Below are 18,257 nucleotides of genomic sequence, written 5' to 3'. Positions count from 1 at the left end.
TTATATATTAGTTGAGTAGTAAGAACTAATTTGAATGACCTTCGTTTGAATAATCATTATTGCAGCTTGTTTCTTCCATCAGTAGTAAACCATAATTTATGGAGGTTGAAATTTCTGGATACTGTGTGGAGTTTTACAAGTCATAATTTGCCTTTCAGCTTTTAAAATTATTTTATTTGTGTGGGCAGGCATAGCAAAATCAGCAGTGTGGGTTCTCAGATGATATACAGCTTCGTGATTTTTATGCATTGATTCATAAAAGTTGGACTAATTTTTTATGGATATGTTTTATTTGTCAAAAGTTAAGTAAAATCTCCCTTACTGGGCACCAAGACTATCAGAAATTATTTTTATTAGATTACCACCCCCACCCCCAAATCCGTCCCCTGCAATACCAGAATGGTGTCCATACAATGAATACTTCCTGTTGCCTTAAAGTGGATATAAATGATATGTGGATGTCCAGAAGTTGTTGAATGCCAAATGCCATCACTCTCTGGACAGCAGAGCTAAGGGTCAGAGAAGGTGGGAGTCGATAAGATCTGGAAAGTCATACAAATGCCAATAAATACAATTCAACTTACAATTGCCTTTCTGCCCATTTTCTTAAACGATTCTGATCCTCCCCCATTTTTTATCCATAGGTATTTGCCCTAAAAGCATTTAAATAAAGAAAATAAATTCTTCCTGGATTGATGTCTGTACCAGATGACTAGTTACAAAGGAAGATAACAAGCACTCTAATGATTTAAAATGTCATGAATCTATTGGCATTTCTTCTGAAGAAACGTTAATAAATATATAGTTCCATCCATCCTTTTCTCTGGAATTTCTATTTTTTCTCTGGAATTTCTATTTTATATGGTCCCCCAATTTCTTTCCATGTGTTACTCTCAGTAGACTGATACTAGCCTGGCTCTTATATTGTTTACCTTGCACTAATGTTAAGCTACAGTTAAGATGTGGCCATACACATGTTTTTACCATCATCCTCTGCAATTATTATACTGAACAGTAAAGCAAGTTTTTCCTGATAAAACCTTTCCCTGCTTCCTCACACTTTACTTTGTTGGTTCTGATCTTTCCCTCTGGGGCAAAAAGGAAAAAATATATATTCCCTCTTCAGGTTGACAATCTTTAAAACTGCAATCATATCTCCCCTACAGACATATTTTTGGTAGACTAAAACTACCCAGATCCTTCTCATAGCATGATTTTATAATTTTATACTATTACAGCAAAAGGAAAATCTATTCCAATTTTATTAGCCACTGTTAAAATTGTGGATTGTAATATTTATCATAGATGGTGAATAACAGGAGGAATAAATGTACTGCAATAATACCTTAGAAATTATTACAGAAAGGATTTTTAAAAAAAAATAACAATGTTTGATTCTTCTGAACCCTTTAAGTATCCTAGAAACCACAAAATTCCTCCTATTTTTATTTCATGATCAGAAATAGATTGGAAGAGGAAATATCCAATTTTGATATCCAGTGCTTTTATTATAGAGAAAAAATGTAAACCAAAAGAAGCAGCCATTAAATAATGATCCAAACAATCATGTTTCAGTTTAATAATTTAATGATGCTTCTACAAACTTCTGTGTCATGATACAGTTATACTGGTATTGTAAATCTTTAAATAGTTTCCTCTTACATCATTCAAGCCAAGTTTGGAAAGTATTGCAACTTTCATATTCACCTAAGACCTGAGTAACAAAATTTACCTCAGCTGAATGCAATGAGAAACAATAATAAACTTTTCCTATTTTAAAAATAGTCTTTTTAAAGAAAGCATCAAAGCCAATTAGATTTTATATAATAAAAATGAAAAATTCACTCATAATGAATCTAAATGCTGTTACTACAGATACTATAGGCTTTATCATTTAAACCAATAATGTACTGTCCCTGTGTATAGGTGGAACTAATGAGCTATGTAATATTCTGGATGCTTGGTTTCCAGTCCACAAATTCTTGCACTACAAATAATTAATCTATTATGTTTGTGGCAGTGTAATCAGGAAAGCATGCTCTCTTAATTTATTTTCCTAATGAATTCTGCATTAACTAAGTGCCAGACATGTACAAGAAATGTCTGTCTGTCTATCATTTTCATCTATTATCTGTCTATTTATCAAATTTATATGGCCATTTATTTCACGAACAAGTGACATAGGAGCAGACAACAATCCTAAACTCAGTTAAAGTGCAATTGTGTTGTTATTATATAACTTAAAACTATAAAAATACTATAAAAGTTCTAAGAAAGGGAAAATGTTACAATGAACCCACCCAGTATCTCACCAGTCCTCTGGTGTCCCCAGGCCCAACGGTACTCCCAGCTTTTGAGGGATTTCCAGAAACTGAGCCAGTCCCACTTTTTGGGGGGTGGAGATGTTCCATAAAGTGGGTGCTACAGCAGAAAAGGCCCTATGCCTAGGATATTGCTACTTATTTAAAAATGCCTTTATTATCTTGTGATAAACTATTTGCCAGAATATTTTCTTTAAAAATCTGAAATAAAAGAGAATTTCAACAGAAAAAAATTCACAAATATCTTCTGAATTCCTGAATACCATCTCTCCTTTGAATAACATTGGACTAAAATTGATAATGGTAAACAATTAAACAACTGGCTGCCACTTTCTTCGTGACTCAAACCCCAAATATCTATGAGACCTCCTGCTTCCAACAATATCTGTCCAACAAAATCCAGTAGAATCCCCCCCCCCCCATATTTGGATGGCCCTTACTCCCAGTGCTTAGTGCTATTAACACATTTTTCCATCAGCTCTTGTGGCTGAAATGTCATCTTTCTCTCTATGACAATGGATTTTTTTTCTTTAAATTTTTTGCTTATATTGATAAAAGTTCAATAATAATGATTTGTTTTCTTTTTATATTATCTTTTCACCAATTAGCAAGAGCTGGGATATACATTAGTTAGAATCATTCATAATTGAAGCAGTCAACAAATGTGATAAAACAAACAAACAAAAAACCTCTACCAGATACAAAAGAATCTAAATACACCAAATTATAGGTAGTATTCAATTTATGACCATAATGGAGCCTGCTGATTATGTCCCAAGTTGTGATAGTCATAAAGTAGGTTAGTATTTGACTGATCGATTTTACAACCTTCCTTTGTGGAGGCCATTAATTAAACATGGCAATCATAAATTGAATGTAATGGTTGTTAAGCAAATGCCAGTCATTAAGTGAATCCATTGTTTGCTATAGGTTGTTTTTTTGTTTGTCAAAAACTGGCTTTTTTCATGTGCTAAATATTGTAAGTGCCAATAAGGCTGGTAGTCGAGTATTCTAACTTCAAACAATCCCTAAGCAATTGATGATAAGTCAAGAGTCACTTGTATGCTGCATGTTTTTCTTACATCTAATGTGGAAAATGCAATAGAGGGGTAGGGTGGAGAGATGGGAAACTGTGATGCAAGGAGAAATATGCTTGTTATTTAAAGTTAGACACTTTCCAAATGATTTAAGACAGAATACCATCACTTTGATAAAGTAACTGCTGATACTAAAAATCAATCCAGGATAAAATCTGAATGCTTAAGGCTAAAAAAAGAGACAATAACAGTACTATGCTTTCTTATGAAGTCTAGTCACTACTTTCATATCACAAAAATACAAAATTACAAATTCCATCTATTGTCTTCTCAAGACCTGAATCACTAATGATCTCATGAAAAAAATAAGCAATTCATAAAGCCCAAGCTGTAAATTTTACAGGAGATAATATCGGAACCTTGGCAAGAGTACTATCCATCAAAATCTGTATGGTGTGATAATCAATCAGTCTATAAGCAGTAATTATCCAAGATTGTATGCATTGTAATAGAATACCTGAAAACAAACAAGTATTTGAGCAGCTATAAGGTGCATTATATACCATGTTTCCCCAAAAATATGACAAGACCTAAAAAAAGGCCATATCAGATTTTTGGGATGGGCAAAAATATATGCCTCTCTCGAAAATAAGCTCAGTGGACAACCCTTTTTTCAGCCGGGCAGAGCGCCACTCACCGACTCAGCAGTATCCTGAAGACACCAAACTGCATGAGCAGGGGAGGGGGTGGACTGGCACTTGCGTGGCTTGGCACCTTCGGGATACCGCTGGGTCAGTGAATGGCACTCTAGAAGGGGAAGTGCACTCCCGGAAGACTCAGCAGCAGGCAGCTGACCCAACCGGCTTCTCAGAAGAAGTCATCCTCAGTGCTGGGATGGCTGTGGCAGCAGCAAACCTGGCCCTACAGGGAGAGATGGCCCAGGTCGTGGTGAGGACTGTGAGGTACATGAGCGGGAAGAACAGTCGCTCACGCACCCCTCCAGCCAGGTAGAGTGCCATTCACCAACCCAGCAGTATTCCAAAGGCACCAACCCAGGCGAGCCGGTCCCCCCTTCTCCCTGCTTGCGTGGCTTTGGTGTCTTTGGGATACCACTGGGTTGGTGAGTGGTGCTCTGCCCAGCTGGAGAGGGGAATTGCCGGGTTGCTGCTCTCTTGCGAGCGGGCTCCTGAAAAGCCTGGCTCCAAAATAATAAGCCCCCCCCCCTCCAATAATAAGGCTATATTTCAGGGGATAAAAGAATATAAGACCTGTCTTGTTTTCGGGAAAACACGGTAGCTGCATTCTATTTGTATCATATTGATAGGATGAGAGCAACAGTATAGTAGCTTACAAGCTTGCATAAGATGTGCATATTTGTGGCTAAACAAAAGTTTGGTTGTACTTGCAGACAATAATGATTATATGATCCTTCAGCTCCTTCAATGTTACATCTCTCACTGCCGAAGCATATGCCACAATACTATCCTTACTGTTAGCAGCTAATGTTGCATGTGACAAAGGTATGACTAAATCTGATGATTTTTTTTCTTTATTGCTCAAAAGTCTTATATCAAAGTCTTTATTGACCAAAATCATGATAAGCAGAAATTTCTTGAGTGTGTGTAATTATCTGCTAATGATCATGGCACTTGGATGTTTGTGGCTTTGAATATAACATAATTAACTGATCAATAGCCTGAAGGAATGGTATGATATCTTGATGTCTCTGATACTTAAATGAAAGGAGAAAGATTCAATAGGCTTAAAATAAGGTGTCTGATTTGATGGAGTTAATACATGCAAAGAAATGATGTAGGTTTAATTATGAATAAACAATTTCAAATGTATATCAGAAATTATGACATTTATTTTTCCAGCAGGCGCTACCTTATTTCCGTATCATCTAAGCTGGTGCGTTGAATGCAAAATAGAAGAATTATGTATGTATTTTGATGTTATATACAAATCAACAGAAGAGAAGAACATTAGAGTAAAATGATACAACAATCAGTCTCTGTTTATGTTTTTTAACCCTATAAATCCCCTCTCCAAACCATAGCATCTACATCCCCTAAGATAATAAACAGTGACTCTGTTAACCCATCATTCTTAACTGGGTTGAGGGTAGGATGATTAACATGTGTGAATGCCATAATCTGATCAATTAATGCTAAAAAGTAATCCAAAAGAATTATATTTTAGTTTGAATGAACCGTGGGCTGTTTCAAATTAACTCTATAATTAATCCCTTCTAAGGAAATGTGTTATAATTTTTTCTGTAAAAAGATGAAATCCTAGAAAGATCTTGCATCAACACCTAAGGGCTTGGCTAGGTACTATGTCTCTGATTCTTTTTAATTTTAATTCACTGGGCCACATACAGAAGTAGAAGTGTTATAATTTTTTCTGTAAAAAGATGAAATCCTAGAAAGATCTTGCATCAACACCTAAGGACTTGGCTAGGTACTATGTCTCTGATTCTTTTTAATTTTAATTCACTGGGCCACATACAGAAGTAGAAAAAAGGCAAAAGGAATCCACACCTAATTGGATCATAATGTTGGCCTCAATAGCAAGCCAAGCTTTGATAGCTTCCAATCTTCTTTGCACTAGGTTGGAGCACTCAAAAAAAATATTGCTTCATGAATGACTAGGTCATCCTCAATCACACACTGCTGGCATAAGAGGATGAGTTAATTACTACAGAGTGCAGATAACTTGGCCCCCAAGTCATCTGAAAACTGCCAGCAGGTTTCATTGATCATTTCTTAAATGTTCAAAAGATTTTCTTTCCCCAAGTTTAAAAATGACTGTTCCCAAAGTAACCCCTCCCCCACCCAAAAAAGAGACAAGATGATTCAGCTATATATATATGTTAAGCTCATAGATCAGAATAAAGATCATTTCTAGTATCTGGAGATCAAAGCTTTTAGATACAAAACTAAGTGCATTACAAGGAAATAGTCCATTTGAGATTAAGGTAAAGGTTCCCCCGCACATGCATGTTTCTGGCTCTAGGAGTGGTGCTCATTTCTCTTTCTAAGCCGAAAAGCCAGCACTGTCTGAAAACGTCTCCGTGGTCATGTGGCCAGCATGACTAAAGACCGACAACACACAGAGCGCTGTTACCTTCCCACCAAAGCGGTCCCTATTTTACTACTTGCATTTTTACGTGCTTTCGAACTGCTAGGTTGGCAGAAGGTGGGACAACACTCCATTACGTGGCGCTAGGGATTCGAACAGCTGAACTGCCAACCTTCTGATCGTCAAGCTCAGTGTCTTAGCCACTGAACCACCGCATCGCTCCCTTTGAGATTACACCTATCACATATACAATAAATACATGGATACAAGGAGTTGTGTCATATTGAGATATGGATGCTTGTAACACACATTTATATTCTACCAAGAGCTCACAGTGCTATAAATATACATTTCTTTTTTTTTCTTCTCTTTACAACAATTCCGTAAGATCAGCTGGTCTGAGATACATGACTGTCCAAAGACAGCTTTCTTAGCTGAAGGTCTCACAATTCTAATTCAACTTCTTAACCACACTGGAACACCATTGCATGGGTTTCTATATAAGGAAACCAAAAACTGAATTTTCAAGTTAGCTGAAGCAGAGAAATTCCACAGCGTAATTCTTCAAAGAAATTGAAAACCCAGATATAATGAATACATATTTGTAAGTTACTATTCAAAAATGACTGTGCAAACCTTACAACTCCCCCAGGATAGCTTTGAGGATTATTAAATTCACCATACCCATTCATCTCTCCACAAAATTATTCTACTTGGTGCCGAAATAGCTCTTTTTAAAGTAATACTTATTTTATGTGCACAAGTTTAGTTCTAAAAAATATTTTTCTATTAGGAAACAACTATCTAGCTTATATTTTTCTGAGTAAAAGCATATATTACAAAACCAAAACAAAACATCTTCTCTGGATTTTTTTTATTTGGTTTGTTTATTTAATTGGGTGAATCCTTCAATATTTCCTTAGTCAAAACAACTAGAAGCCATAACTTTTGGATAGACTTCCCAACAAAGATGACTCCAATCAATTTAGCTGGTGTCATGTTTAAACTAATGGAAAAACTATCCATGTCTCAGATGGGACCTACAGCCTGAATTAGCTTCTCTACATCTCTGTTTTTATAGCTGCCACAGCAGAAGTGTATTTGAGCAATTTGACCTTGTCTGCCATTTGAAAATTCATGAAACTGGTAAATCAGATAATTGTTCACATAGGTGGAGGAGATCATACTAAGTTGAGAGACTTAATTATTATTCTATTAATAATTATTCTATTATTATAATAGAATAACCTTGGAGCTCTCCTAGAGACAGCTTTTTTGCCCTCTAGTGGACAATATCGGCAGAGCAGACAATTCAGATATTTTGCCACCATGAAATACAATTCAATAAATTTGAGCTCCAAGTAATACTTAACAGACTGAAGACAGGATGGGCCAAAAGTAAATATGATACCTTTACCATAATGGTTAAAAAGATCGATAACTCTTGACCTACCACAACAACAAAACACCTCTGTATCAAATTATTAGAGGTGGAAAATAAGACTACAATTTATTAATTTATATATACTATATTGCCAAAAATATTCGCTCACCTATCCACATAATCAAAATCAGTTGTGAGCAATATTGTGTGTTTGTGTGTGTGTGTGTGTGTGTGTGTGTGTGTGTGTGTGTAAGATTGAGATTGTCTTGGCGAAGTCCCACTCACCATCTTCAGGCTGGTGTTTTCGGCTTCGTGCTTGTGCAAGTAAGGCGTGGTCGGAGTTGTCGTCTTTCTATAAATCTTAGTAGGCCAAAAAACCTTGCTGACTCATTCCCTGCCTTATATTGTAGTAGAACTCATAGTATCTAACTGATGCCTTAATTGCTGCACCAAATTGGCTCTCAAGATCATATAGTCACCATTTTGTTTCTTTAAAGCAGGTCTACCTGTAACAACTTAGCGCCCTTTGTTGCTGTATTACAATTCCCTTCTGCCCCTGCTGAATGACCAGTGGTATAGAAATATGTAGTTAAGCATCTTTTCTACTCTTGTTCTGAAGCCACAGTCATATTATCCTTCTCAAGACCACTATCTGAAAATTATTTTAATAGGAAATAAATAAGCTCAGGATTCTCTGTCTTTGATACTTTTTCCAAATAAAAAGCAAACATTGAGTATGCGTCAATGTTATTTACAATCTCAGCAGGTACCCATTAAGGTATTTTTTTTCCTTACTGTATTAGTGTTTTTCATAGCACACATTTTATAAGCAATTTCCTTGGACACAATGCCATTTTCTGCGTGCTTGTCCCTAAACTATTTTAAGTATATGTTTTTAAAATAACTACTAAACTTGTATTTAAAAAATCTGAGAAAGTGCAGATTCTAATGTATAAATAACATTCCAGATCATTCCTAAATTTAGCAAGTAAGATTTGGGTAATCTGGAATTAAAAGAACTACAGGTAACCCTCCACTTATGACTAGTTGCTTAGCGACTGTTTGAAGTTACAATGAATACTACAAAAGCTATCTACAACCCAGTTCATTCTGACGGCTGCACATACCCCTGCAGTCACATGATTACATTTCAGACCCTTGATAAGCAGCTGGTCTTTGTTGCTGGTTGCAGCATTCTGTGCTCATATGAAAATTATGTATAATGTGTTTTGCCAATATCCAGCCTTTTGGACCAGTTTCCGATACTATGGATTACCCATAGTAATCCATTGGTTCACTTAATGACAGCTGCAAAAAAAGTTGTGAAATTGGGTCCAGTCTCGTAAATACTTGTCACAATGATTGTCACAATGGAAATTTCAGGCTCCATTATGGTTATAAGTTGAGGACTACCTGTAAATAGCTTTCTCCTGTTTTCAGTGAATACGCTTAAAAATGCTTCACTCCACCACGAGTGCTTCCCCTCCCAAAACAGACCACGCAGATAAACAATAGCCATGGCTTACTTCAGACACCAAGTGGTATTAAGGTCTGGCTTATTTTACTTGGTTTATAAATATGTACAGTGTCTTAACTTGTGCAATTACATAAACCTTGGTTTATAAATTACCATCAGTTCTAACCCATATTTAGACAAAAACCACCAAAGCACAGTATAGTTTATTTTGATGTAGGGATGCAATCCCACTCTGCTATCATACAGTTCTTTATTAAAATATACACGCTGCATATTTTAGATTGCATTTTTAAAAGTTAATTTCCTTTATTCTGAAGATAACATTTCAGTAAAAGGGAACTACTCTCTTCTAAACCATATCATTTTCTCTGCACTGCAGTGTTATCTTGGTGTGGTGATGTGCCAGCACAAAATTTATAATATCAAAGGCAGGAGATAGTGGAACAACAATCCCACCCTCTTAAAAGAAAAGGGAATAGTTGCCATTGATTTCTGTGGGAATATGATTCCATCTCAAAATACAATCAAGAGGCTTGCAAAGTCCTTGCTGCCAAAACTGAAATACTTTTTCATAGTTCCACAAAATGAAAAAAATCAATAGAATTTAACAAACAAATATATTTTATTAAAGTAGCCTGTGCTATTGCAGCAGTAGGTATTATTAAGCTTATTAGATTTACAATTACAAGGGAGAAATTATTAAATTTAGCTAGGTCACTTTTAACTCAAGTGATATATTATCATTGATCTACTATGATTCCACAGCTGTTCAATAGCAAAAAGCAAACCAGCCAATCAACCAACCAACAAAAACACCCCTGCAAGTTGCCGATTCAGTCTTTTATCAGCCTCATATTCCCCAAAATCATTTGCATTACAAATTCCAAAATTCCCAACTAGCAGGTATTTGTTGAAAACCTAAGAAATATGGCAAGCACTCAGTTAGAAAGACTATGTCAATAAGTTACCAGTGGTCATGAAGATAATATTGTAATAAAGCCAAAATCATTATTGCAGTAATTATCTAACTTTTGAATTTTCTCCTTTAGCTCTCTTTTAAAATCTACCAGAGTAATCTATCATCTGTCAAATCCTAAAATTGTATGCCCATTTTCTTCTCTTTCATGTTTCAAGTTTTTACTGTATAGATATTTAGCCTTTCTTTACATATAGCAATTATTCCATTCCTGCCCATCCTGTAAGCAAATTGCTTACCAATTACAATAATTCAATTCTGGAACTGAAAGGAAACACAAAGATCATCTAATCCTTCCCTCTGTATCTCATCAGCCTTAACGCAATCTGGTATTATTTATTCATGAAAAGGACAGCAGTATACAACAGTGTGATAAAATCTGTGTCATCCAATGAATTTAAACACATTTATTATCAAAGTAATGTGCATTGCTCAATAAATAAACAGAAAAACCACTTTTATGGCCATAAAAAAGTTTGAAAGCCTATTTTATGCTGGACACCAAAAACGAATTAGACACATGGTAGGGAATGGACTCCTAGGGTATATTGGTAAATTTTGAATTAAGATATATATTTTGAGAGTGAGAGAGAGGGAGGGAGGGAGGGAGGGAGGGAGGGAGGGAGGGAGGGGGAAGAAAGTAGGAGCTAATAGTCTTGTTAAAAATTATCATCTCAAAACTTAGACAACCCAAGGCAAGTAATCAAGTATGACTTGATCTACACATTATTAACCTAAGATTACACTCAACAGTATTCATTTCAAACAGCACAAATTTACGTTTTCAAAACTTGTGAAATTGCACAAAAGATTAAATAAAGAGAAGGGTACCATGCACTTTCCAGATAAAAATGCAAACTATTTTACAAAACATGTTACCATTGAAGTATGCAAGTATGAAGAAAGCATCTGAAAATTAGCCAAGAGCCTGTTTAGATATGCATTTCAATAAATCTATTTCTTCTAATCTGGTTTTTGTAATTTCAACCAATTGTATTGAATTAGAAAGTTAAATAGTCCAATTGATTCAACCTGAACATTCCATTTGGTAAAGGTTATACATGCTTAAATGTTCATTTCATTGTCTCAAGGCACTGATGCACCAAATCAGTCTAAAAAATTGAACATGTTCTGAATAGCAGCAAATTCTCCAAGGTCTTTGGCAGAGAAACTAGCCCTGCTGGTTAAAATCTTCTTGGTGAAGCTAAGGTGGAATATATCTGGAATTTTCTGCACACGTGTCACTTTTCAGTAACTACCAAGCAATATTGAAATGCTATATTTAGATTCGCTGGAGGGCAACATCGGAGGGCTAAAAAATAAGCTAAATCTATGCCCAATATAAGACAAAAGGAACAAAAAATAAGGTTGTAGGTATTAAGTACAGAAGATAAGTAATAAAATTCCAAAAAAAACCCCATGGATTCAATAAGTGATCTCCATAGTTCACTTGTAGCTGAAATCTTGTAATTCAATCTTCTCTTATATTCACTTTCCAAACATATTATTCTATCAGAGCCCACACAAGATTCTTACCCAACAGTTTATCAGCAAAATTGTTTAACAATGGTTAAAATACCATGGTTTAATCACAATGGATTGATTCACATCATATAAGTTTATTTCAAATTGCCAGTGTTCAGAGCCTAAATGACAAATAAAAAATCTTCTGGTTCATTTTATTGTATAAATACAGTCACTTTGTATTTGTTGAATTTCACAGTATTTAACTTTTATATACTATATTAATGAAGTTGAAAGAATACACAGCTGCCTTGGAATTATCCCACAACCAATCAGCAGGTCTGCTACTTAAAGTATCAATCTATCTGCTGTATTAAAATATCTATAGAATCCCGTTCTGAAAAATCACTATCTTGGTACCTAATTTCTACCTAACAATTACATGAAAACTCTTGATTCTACAGTATTTTGGTATCTATTTAATTGCTGAGCTATTACATGGGTAGTCCTCAACTTACAACTCCAACTGAGCCCAAAATTTCCGTTGCTAAGCAAAACAGGTGCTAAGTGAGTTTTGCCCTATTTTACAACTCTTCTTGCCATACTTGTTAAGTGAATCACTGCAATTGTTAAGTTAGTAAAACAGCTGCAAAGTGAGTCTGGCTTCCCCATTGACTTTGCTTGTCAGAAGATCGCAAAGGATGATTACATGACCCCAGGACACTGCAACCGTCATAAATATGAATCAGTTGCCAAACGTCTGGATTTTGATCATGTGGCCATGGGTATGCTACAACAGTCGTCAATGCGAAAAATGGTCATAAGTCACTTTTTTCAGTGCTGTTGTAACTTCGAATGGTCACTAAGTGAACTATTATAAGTCGAGGGCTACCTGTAATTTATTTATTAGATACTTTTTTGCTTTCTTCTCATTTGGGAAGGTCAGAGCAGCTTCCCAGCAACTTATCAGCCAGGTGTTGACTTGTCTGAATTCTCCTGTTTCCAACAATGCATTTATGTCATCTGCTCAGAGCTATCCTCAGTTTCTAACCGGTAAATGATCTTCAACCAAATATGGCTTGAAGTTTAGCTGAAAAGAAGCAAACACCAAGGAGTATTATTTTTCTGACTCAAAACACATTTCAAAGCACTGAGAAATGTTATGACCGGATGACAATTGTTGGATTCCCCCCCCCCCACTCCCCATGCATAGTGATTAGTTGTTCTCGAACAACTAATGATTGAAACCATCCTGAAGTGTTAACATGCTATTTTGGGGGGGAAGGAATGAATGAGTGAAATAAAGGGCGTGCATGCTTACACTTAATTTCATATTATAATGGTCACATGAATGACTGGATGCTGTATTTAGGAGATAAGAGTTTAAATCCCAGAAAAATTCTGCATTTCTCAGGTAGCCTTGTTAATTATATAGGTAGAGTGAACAGAAAGTAACAACTTTAAAGAAAAATCCACTTGAGAAAGCAGCTGTCAATATTAATGGATACAAGGATGCCACACACTGTAGAGGTCTGATGATATTCACCTGTTTATTCTCCCGTGTGATATATGTCATCAGTATTTTCAAAATATTGCTTTCTGTGTTGTCCAAGAATGATTTGTTAATGTAGTCCCAACAGTTCCAGAAAGTGAAAAGGCTGGGGAAGGCCAATATATATCACTTGCCAACCTTCTTTTTCCACTAACCCAACAACTTTCTACAAAAAAGAATAAATTGACATAGATCTGGCCCAAATAGCATAATGCTAAGGAATATAACCGTATTTCACTGAAAAAGCAAAAACATTCCTAAGGGAATTCACAACAGAATTGACTGAACTAGACTATCTAGGCACAAAATTTGCACTCTTGTGGGCCTGCAAAATCCTCAAACAATGGTTTTGTTTTTTTGCTTCAGAGTAATCTGGAACATCTATTTCAACCCTTAAAATGTTTCCTAAGAACAGGCTGAATTTTTCCTGAAATGTTTAAGGAGCAAAATACATGCTTAAATCTCTGTAAGGCTTTAAAGAATCCATGTTACCTTTTAAATCCCCTCAACTCCTAAAGCCAAACAAAAGGAGTCAAAAATTCAAAACACCATCAGCTAACAACCCGCTTCCCCTGCCACAAACACACATACACACACATCTTTATTCTTATGGTCATTTTTTAAAAAATAATATGTTTTCTTTATCCATTTCCCAATGGTATGTACAATATTTGGCAGTTGTATATGAGCTGCAGTAGTTCTTGCATTTTACAGTTTTTCACTGCTCACCATTTCCCCTCTCTTTGTGTGCATGCAATACAAATACAACCTATCAAAATAAAATCCTTTTATTCACAAATTCTGTGTTTACCACATTCCTTGAATTTTTGGGTTACCTTTGTTGGCAGCAGACCAAGAATACCATCCAGTGTAATTATTAGAGAATAAATCTGGCGGTACTCAGTACAGTTTGCTTTGGAATAAATGTGGGAAGACTCTGCAGAGTTGCACAGTAACTCAGGAAGATGAGACCACAGGGCATAATCTCCTGTAGAGTGGGTATCACCCCGCCAGCTGTGTGGTTTAATGCTTGGGAAAGATTACATTTTTTTTATGAAGCTTGCAGCAGACTTTCCTACAACTCTTGTCTCCCATTTCCTTAAACCTCTGCTCCCAATCAAGGAAATGAAAAGGCAGGAAACAGTATATTGCTTTATCTGAAAAGAATGTACAACTTTGTGAAACCACACCACTGCACTGCATATTTACACCAGTCAATAAAACTCTTGTTTGCAACCTAGAAGAACAGGAAGCCAGAGAACGAGATTCTGGCTGTGTGTTTGATAATGAACCCTCTTCTCATCATCTTCAATGGCATGGCAGGTTTTTTTTTAAGATTACACAGACTACATAGAAGAATAGGTGCTCTGAAACGCACTTTTTCATCATCTTAGGAAGGTAAAGATTCACACATTTGGTGAGGTTGTGTGCTTGTAGTAATATGGATTGAGGAATATCACAAGAAATTAAAGATTCTTGGTGTTCTAAGAATGTAAATAGTGCTGAGCTATTTGCCTGTCATATCTTCAATTGCTAGGATTCAATTGCAAGCCATGTTGGTTTTGAATTCTGGGGATTGTAGTCCAATATCTCTGGAGGAAACTGGTTATTTTTAACCAGTCTCCTCCAGCATGGTTCTCTTCAGTCAAAGTGACAGGCAAATGGAGTGAGCCAACTTTATGATACCCAAATGCTTATTGAACAATTGTGTTTATCTTTCCTATCTTTTAGTGGGAGGAACTGGGCTCTTTGGCAGTCAATGTTGAGTTGGAGAAGATTATTCCAAATTCTTACTGTAAGCAGGATATCTAATTCCTGCTTCTGACTTTGAATGACTGGGTGATAAGGAGAAGATTCAATAAACAATGCTATTCTCAGCACACAAAACTTGGAAAAGTTAATCCACTCAACTCCTGTTTCACAAATATATTTTAAAATCAAAAGTGGCCATGCTGATTCATGAAAACATCCTCCCTTCAAAATTGTAATTGTGCTTCATTCACCATTCTTGCTTATAAACCACAAGGCAGCTTGCATAAGAAACCAATGGAGTTTTAATCTCATGATTAGCCTGTGAAGTTGGGTAACAGCAACTAGTCATTAGTCATCCAGAAACTTTCCCTGTGGATTGAGGCTCTGAACCAACATCTTCTCAATTCTAGGTTGCTTTAAACACCCAACAAATATGATTTTGAACACTCTTGCTAAAAATATTTCAAGCAGACAAAATTTATTCAACAGGTGCCAAGAAAAAGTAGCATAAATTGCTCCAATGTTCCCACTGGTCAAAGGTAGGGCAACATCACCCTGTTAATGAGTAATCATTCTTGGCTTCAGAGAAATGGTCACCATATTATCCAACTCCTTTCACCTAAAATTACCTTCCTCAGGATGTAAGATCACATCTATACCATTGAGTGGTCCCTTCTACAGAAGAGTGTGTGACAGGAATCTAGCTGAGGGACAAGAAAAGTGGTCCCGAGGAAGTGCCCAGGAGCCTAATCAAACTGTGATTCCATCACACACACACCGATCCTGCCAGATTCAGAAGGAAGCATATTAATCGTTATGTCATTCCAGAAAGTTCCTAGCTCAGCCCCATCTCAATAACTTTATAGTCACACTTGACAGTCTTCCTGTTGTTGTCCAACAAGATTAAAGAACTCTACACATGCTCCAAAACACTTCCATTACATCAATCCTCCCGTTGAGAGAAATGTTTCCTTTTTAAAACCTCTGTTTGAGATGAAACCCTGGGCTATCAAACAAATCTGGTTAGTAAACCCAAGGTCTCAGATAAGAAATGATTTCCCACTGTGGACAAACACAAGCTTAAACCAGGAAAAATCCATTCCACAGACGTTTGCTCAGCCCCCCCCCCCCAAGAACTCTTCTCCACCACCATCATCTCCCAGGCACGCTTCTTTCCTTACCGAGACTCTGCTTCGGTTTCATGGCTCCGATGAATTGTATCCGATCAGCCAAGCACTGCAAAAGTAAAAGCGCTCCAGCAGCCGCTACCTCCGCTTTCCAAAGCCTCGCCATCACGCCTCTCGGCAACTGCCCCTTTTCAGCCGCTTGCGCGCTCTTTGGTCTCTCGGGTGCGTCCGTTGGGGAACAGCAAAAAGGCGGCCTCTCTTTTCCGCTTGAGTCCCCGCACTTCACTTCCTTTAAATCCCGTCTGTAAAGTCACTTTTTCTCTCGACCCGGTTTCATTCAGAATAGGAGCAAGAGAGACAGACAAGCGCCTGCGTCTCCTCTGCGTCCTCGACTGACTCTTTTCCTACTCGCGAAGCCAAAAAACGAGCTGAGTCCACAGCGCAATAACGGGGAAGGGTGTGTGTTTGCATACGCGTGGGGTGGATGCGTGCGTGTGGGAGAGTGTCAACAAGCAAAACCTGGTTGCTGATGCCAAACTCTCCCGAACTGCTCAGGAGAGTCCAGGAGGCAGAAATCAAAAGACCCAACAAGCAGACGCCCACTTCCAACCTCCCTCACCCCCTTGCATGCTCGTCCAGAGCAGAAATCAACGCTAGCGAAGGGTGGCTCTGAAGAAGATTGTGGGTTGATGTTTTTTACCTCTTAGTCAAACGTAACTTAAGTTAAACGAGGGTTTGAGGGAAGGTTATTAGGGAACAAATCCACCCAGGAGGAGGCTTCCAAATTATACGAGCCTCGAATTCCTGCGGTGCGATCCAGTGGAGAACTCCAATGGGCAGGTCTAGGACGAAGTAAGCTCCCGTTCTTTTCCAGTTGACAATAGGTTGGGCTGGTCCAGGGAGACGCGGATGGCCGAGGAGCTCTCGGAAGAAGCTAGTCCAGTTTCCTCAGTGGCTTTAAGACAATGGGTAGAATCCTGCGGCGACCAGACCTGGAAGAAGACGGATTATCGACTGCCCCGTTCAGCAAGATATAAACCGAGGGCAAGCGCTTCACCCGCAGACACAGAAAGGCAACTTGCAAGGAGTCATCCGGAGATGCCTTCTCGCCTGGCTAGGCAGTGGGCGAAGCAACCCGGCGGCAGGCGAAAGAGTTTAGCTGCCACGATCGCCGCACCGCCCACTCCCACCACCCAGCCCGCTTTTCTCAGTTTAGAAAAGTCCCTTGTTTGGGGCAAGGCATAAAAACACCCGCTGCCACCGCCGCCTTCTACTTCCACCTTCTTCTGCCGGAAGCCGGTTACCCCTACCGAGGCGCTTTCCCGAAAAAAAGAGGGAGAAAGAAAGAAAGAGAGAGAGGGGGGAGGGGGATAGATGGGTCTCTGGGCTTGCCACCTCCTCCTCCTTGCCAGGAGATGAGCAGCGCCTCCGTGCAAACTCGGTATTTTCTCACTTCTCTTTTGTCCTCCGGCAGAGATTGATCAAATGCGTCTCCCCCTCCCACAGTCTCTCCCTACCCAAAGAGAAAGAGGCTGGAGCTCCTGCTGTGCCTTAATCCGCGGCGGGCAAGGGAAGGGGGGTGTCGCTCGAAGGCACCGCTCGGCCTCCCCAAAACAAACACACGCGGCTGAGAAAAGCCTCCCCCCGGCGCTGAGAAAGGAACCGCGTGCAGCTGGGCTGGAAAGCGCGAGCAAGGGAGGGCACGGGGTAACAAAAAAAAAAAAGAATCATACTTAAAAGCGGATTTATGCCGAATCGGGAGGAGAAAAGTATCCAGAGGAACTGCAGCGTTCACGGAAACCCATTCCGCCAAAAGTGTAGTTTACGTGGTTCTTGCCCCTTAGGTCGCACCGCCATCTAAAGCATGAGGGTAAAAAAAAAAAAAAAACTACCGTAGAATGGGGCTCAATTCATGCCGACTCTTTTCTCAAGCAACGTCACTCCCGCTTAGCCCTCCAGAGGAATTCTCAGCCTTTTAACAGCTCAAGAATGGAAAATACAGTAGAAGGAGGGAGCAACGACGAGGCAATAAATCATGGCTGGATAAGTCGTCTTCCCGCGCACGGATTCAAGCACTGCATAC

At 38.1% G+C, this 18,257-nt stretch overlaps 1 protein-coding gene across 1 annotated transcript in view; it reads right to left on the bottom strand.

The window, feature by feature from the left end:
• The window catches only part of PLXDC2 (plexin domain containing 2), a 266,176-nt gene extending 248,689 nt beyond the window's left edge, over positions 1 to 17,487 (bottom strand). Inside the window, exon 1 of the mRNA XM_014056257.2 lies at positions 16,229 to 17,487. Coding sequence (XP_013911732.1) covers positions 16,229 to 16,340 — 112 coding nt within the window. The 5' untranslated portion in view covers positions 16,341 to 17,487. The remainder of the gene's footprint in view (positions 1 to 16,228) is intronic.
• Positions 17,488 to 18,257: the final 770 nt, after the last annotated feature.

Source organism: Thamnophis sirtalis, unplaced genomic scaffold, assembly GCF_051295495.1.
Source record: "Thamnophis sirtalis isolate CommonGarterSnake01/CBP01778 unplaced genomic scaffold, rThaSir2_p1.2 scaffold_4, whole genome shotgun sequence".
Taxonomy (NCBI): domain Eukaryota; kingdom Metazoa; phylum Chordata; class Lepidosauria; order Squamata; family Natricidae; genus Thamnophis; species Thamnophis sirtalis.
This window is presented reverse-complemented; position numbering and strand designations above follow the sequence as displayed.